We start from the raw sequence: 2056 nt of genomic DNA on the forward strand, positions 1-2056 counted from the left end.
TCAGCAGGGTGTGTCATTGTGTTTTCCTTGGGAACGCGTCTCTCTTTATGCCACCTCATATCTTGAGCTATCTCCTTGTTTATGAATAGTCTTTGCAACCTTGACTTTAAGGGGAAATAGCGAAGCACTTTTCTAGGAATTTTAGAACCCGGGGATTTATAACGAGGTGCTTTACATTTTTCATTTGGGCAGTGATCGAGGCTTTCATTTTCTTTCCAATAAAGTGCACAATCATTTTCACATGCATGTATTTTTTCACACTTGAGTCCTAGCTCACGAATTAAATTTTTTGCATCATAGTATGAGCTAGGAATTGATGCCATGGGGAAGACTTGAATGAGGAATTTCAGCAGCATATCGATGGATTTGCAAGTCCACCGATTCATAGTTTTCAAATGAAGGATATGGACAACAAAGGAAAGTTTTGAGTACTTATCACAACCCGGGTAGAGACTTTTTTCAGCTTCAGATAATAATCTAAGAAACTTACTTGCTTCCCCCTCTTGCTTATTTGGTATATCCCTATTATGTTCCCCCGAATTTCTCCAATTCTCGCCAAAGTTTGCAGTACCAACGTCATTTAACATTTCTTGAATATCATCTGACTCACTGTTTTCTTCATCTAAAACTATGTTATCATCTTCATCCTCATCAGAATCCTCAAACCTTTCACCATGATATACCCACCTAGTATAGCTCTCAACAATTCCCCCACACAAATGACTTTTCATGACCTCCATAGTTTGATCCTCAAAGTTGTTGCACCCTTTACATGGACAAGGGAGCTTATATGTGGGATCCTTGCCTAAATAAGCGAACTGAACGAATTCTTTCACTCCTGCCAAATATCTAGGATGCAAGTAATCTTTAATTGTCATCCAACTCCTATCCATGTTTTTTCAAAAGCACCGTTGATCCTAACACAAAAAAATATGCAACCATGATATTACAACAACACATATAATAAATATAGGAAATTAATCTTCCCATACAACAATAATAAAAATTAAACAAAATACAACACAGCTATTACTAAATTCAAACATGTCACAATGTAAGCATGTGAGGAGGCTGTGTGCAATGCAAAACACAATGTAAGGCAGATAGGAATTAATTCTGGAGTCTTGTGAGATTTTCTTGGCAAGCACTACTGTATCCCGGGCCACACAGACAATGATCACCATATCAGCTTAGTTAACAACATAGCCAGGGCCAGCTAATCAAACCAGAAGTTTCAGGGATGAGGAGGCAAAGTTTAAGTTGTGTAAGGTTCGATCAGTACAGTTTGGACAGAAGGGCAAGCCATACCTGAATACCTATGATGGTCATACCATTCGTTACCCAGACCCACTCATCAAGGCCAATGACACCATCAAACTTGACCTGGAGAACAACAAGATTATTGAATTCATCAAGTTTGATGTTGGGAATGTTGTCATGGTGACTGGGGGAAGGAACAGAGGTTGGGTTGGAGTAATCAAGAATAGAGAGAAACATAAGGGAAGCTTTGAGACCATCCATGTCCAAGATGCCACAGGTCACGAGTTTGCTACTCGTCTTGGTAATGTCTTCATCATTGGAAAAGGTGCAAAGCCCTGGGTGTCTCCCCCAAAGGGCAAAGGTATCAAGTTGTCAGTTATAGAGGAACAAAGGAAAAGGATTGCTGCCCAGGCGGCTACTACTGCCTAATTTTGCTACTATTAGCGTCTTTGGGAGGGTAACATTTTACTTGCAAAACTAGTAGTAAGATGTTGCAATTTTTGAGTTGGGTTTAATGTTTTATTTGTCTTGTTTAGTTACAGTTTTGGACATTAAATATTTGTGTTGGCGCGGTGATTGTACTGCTATCTAGAACCCTACAGTTACAGGTTTTTAAAAAAATACATATAGATATATGACTAGTTTCTGATAATGTGCCGCCATTGATGTTCTTTTGTATGTATATTGTTTGTATGTATGTTCTTTTGTCACCTTATCTATTCCTTTTGTGCTCTGCAGGGCTGTCAAATCTACTTAAGAGAGCAGAAGATGGCAAGAAAATCACTGGAATGACGAT

At 38.8% G+C, this 2056-nt stretch overlaps 1 protein-coding gene across 1 annotated transcript; it reads left to right on the forward strand.

The window, feature by feature from the left end:
- The first annotated feature begins 1044 nt into the window (after positions 1 to 1044).
- Positions 1045 to 1689, forward strand: LOC113771368 (40S ribosomal protein S4-like). Its single transcript, XM_027315954.1, has 2 exons — positions 1045 to 1054; positions 1211 to 1689. Exons 1-2 carry the CDS (start codon positions 1045 to 1047, stop codon positions 1687 to 1689), a joined length of 489 nt encoding a protein of 162 aa, XP_027171755.1.
- The last annotated feature ends 367 nt before the right edge of the window (positions 1690 to 2056 follow it).

The sequence above is a fragment of the Coffea eugenioides genome, chromosome 5 (genome assembly GCF_003713205.1).
Source record: "Coffea eugenioides isolate CCC68of chromosome 5, Ceug_1.0, whole genome shotgun sequence".
Lineage (NCBI taxonomy): Eukaryota > Viridiplantae > Streptophyta > Magnoliopsida > Gentianales > Rubiaceae > Coffea > Coffea eugenioides.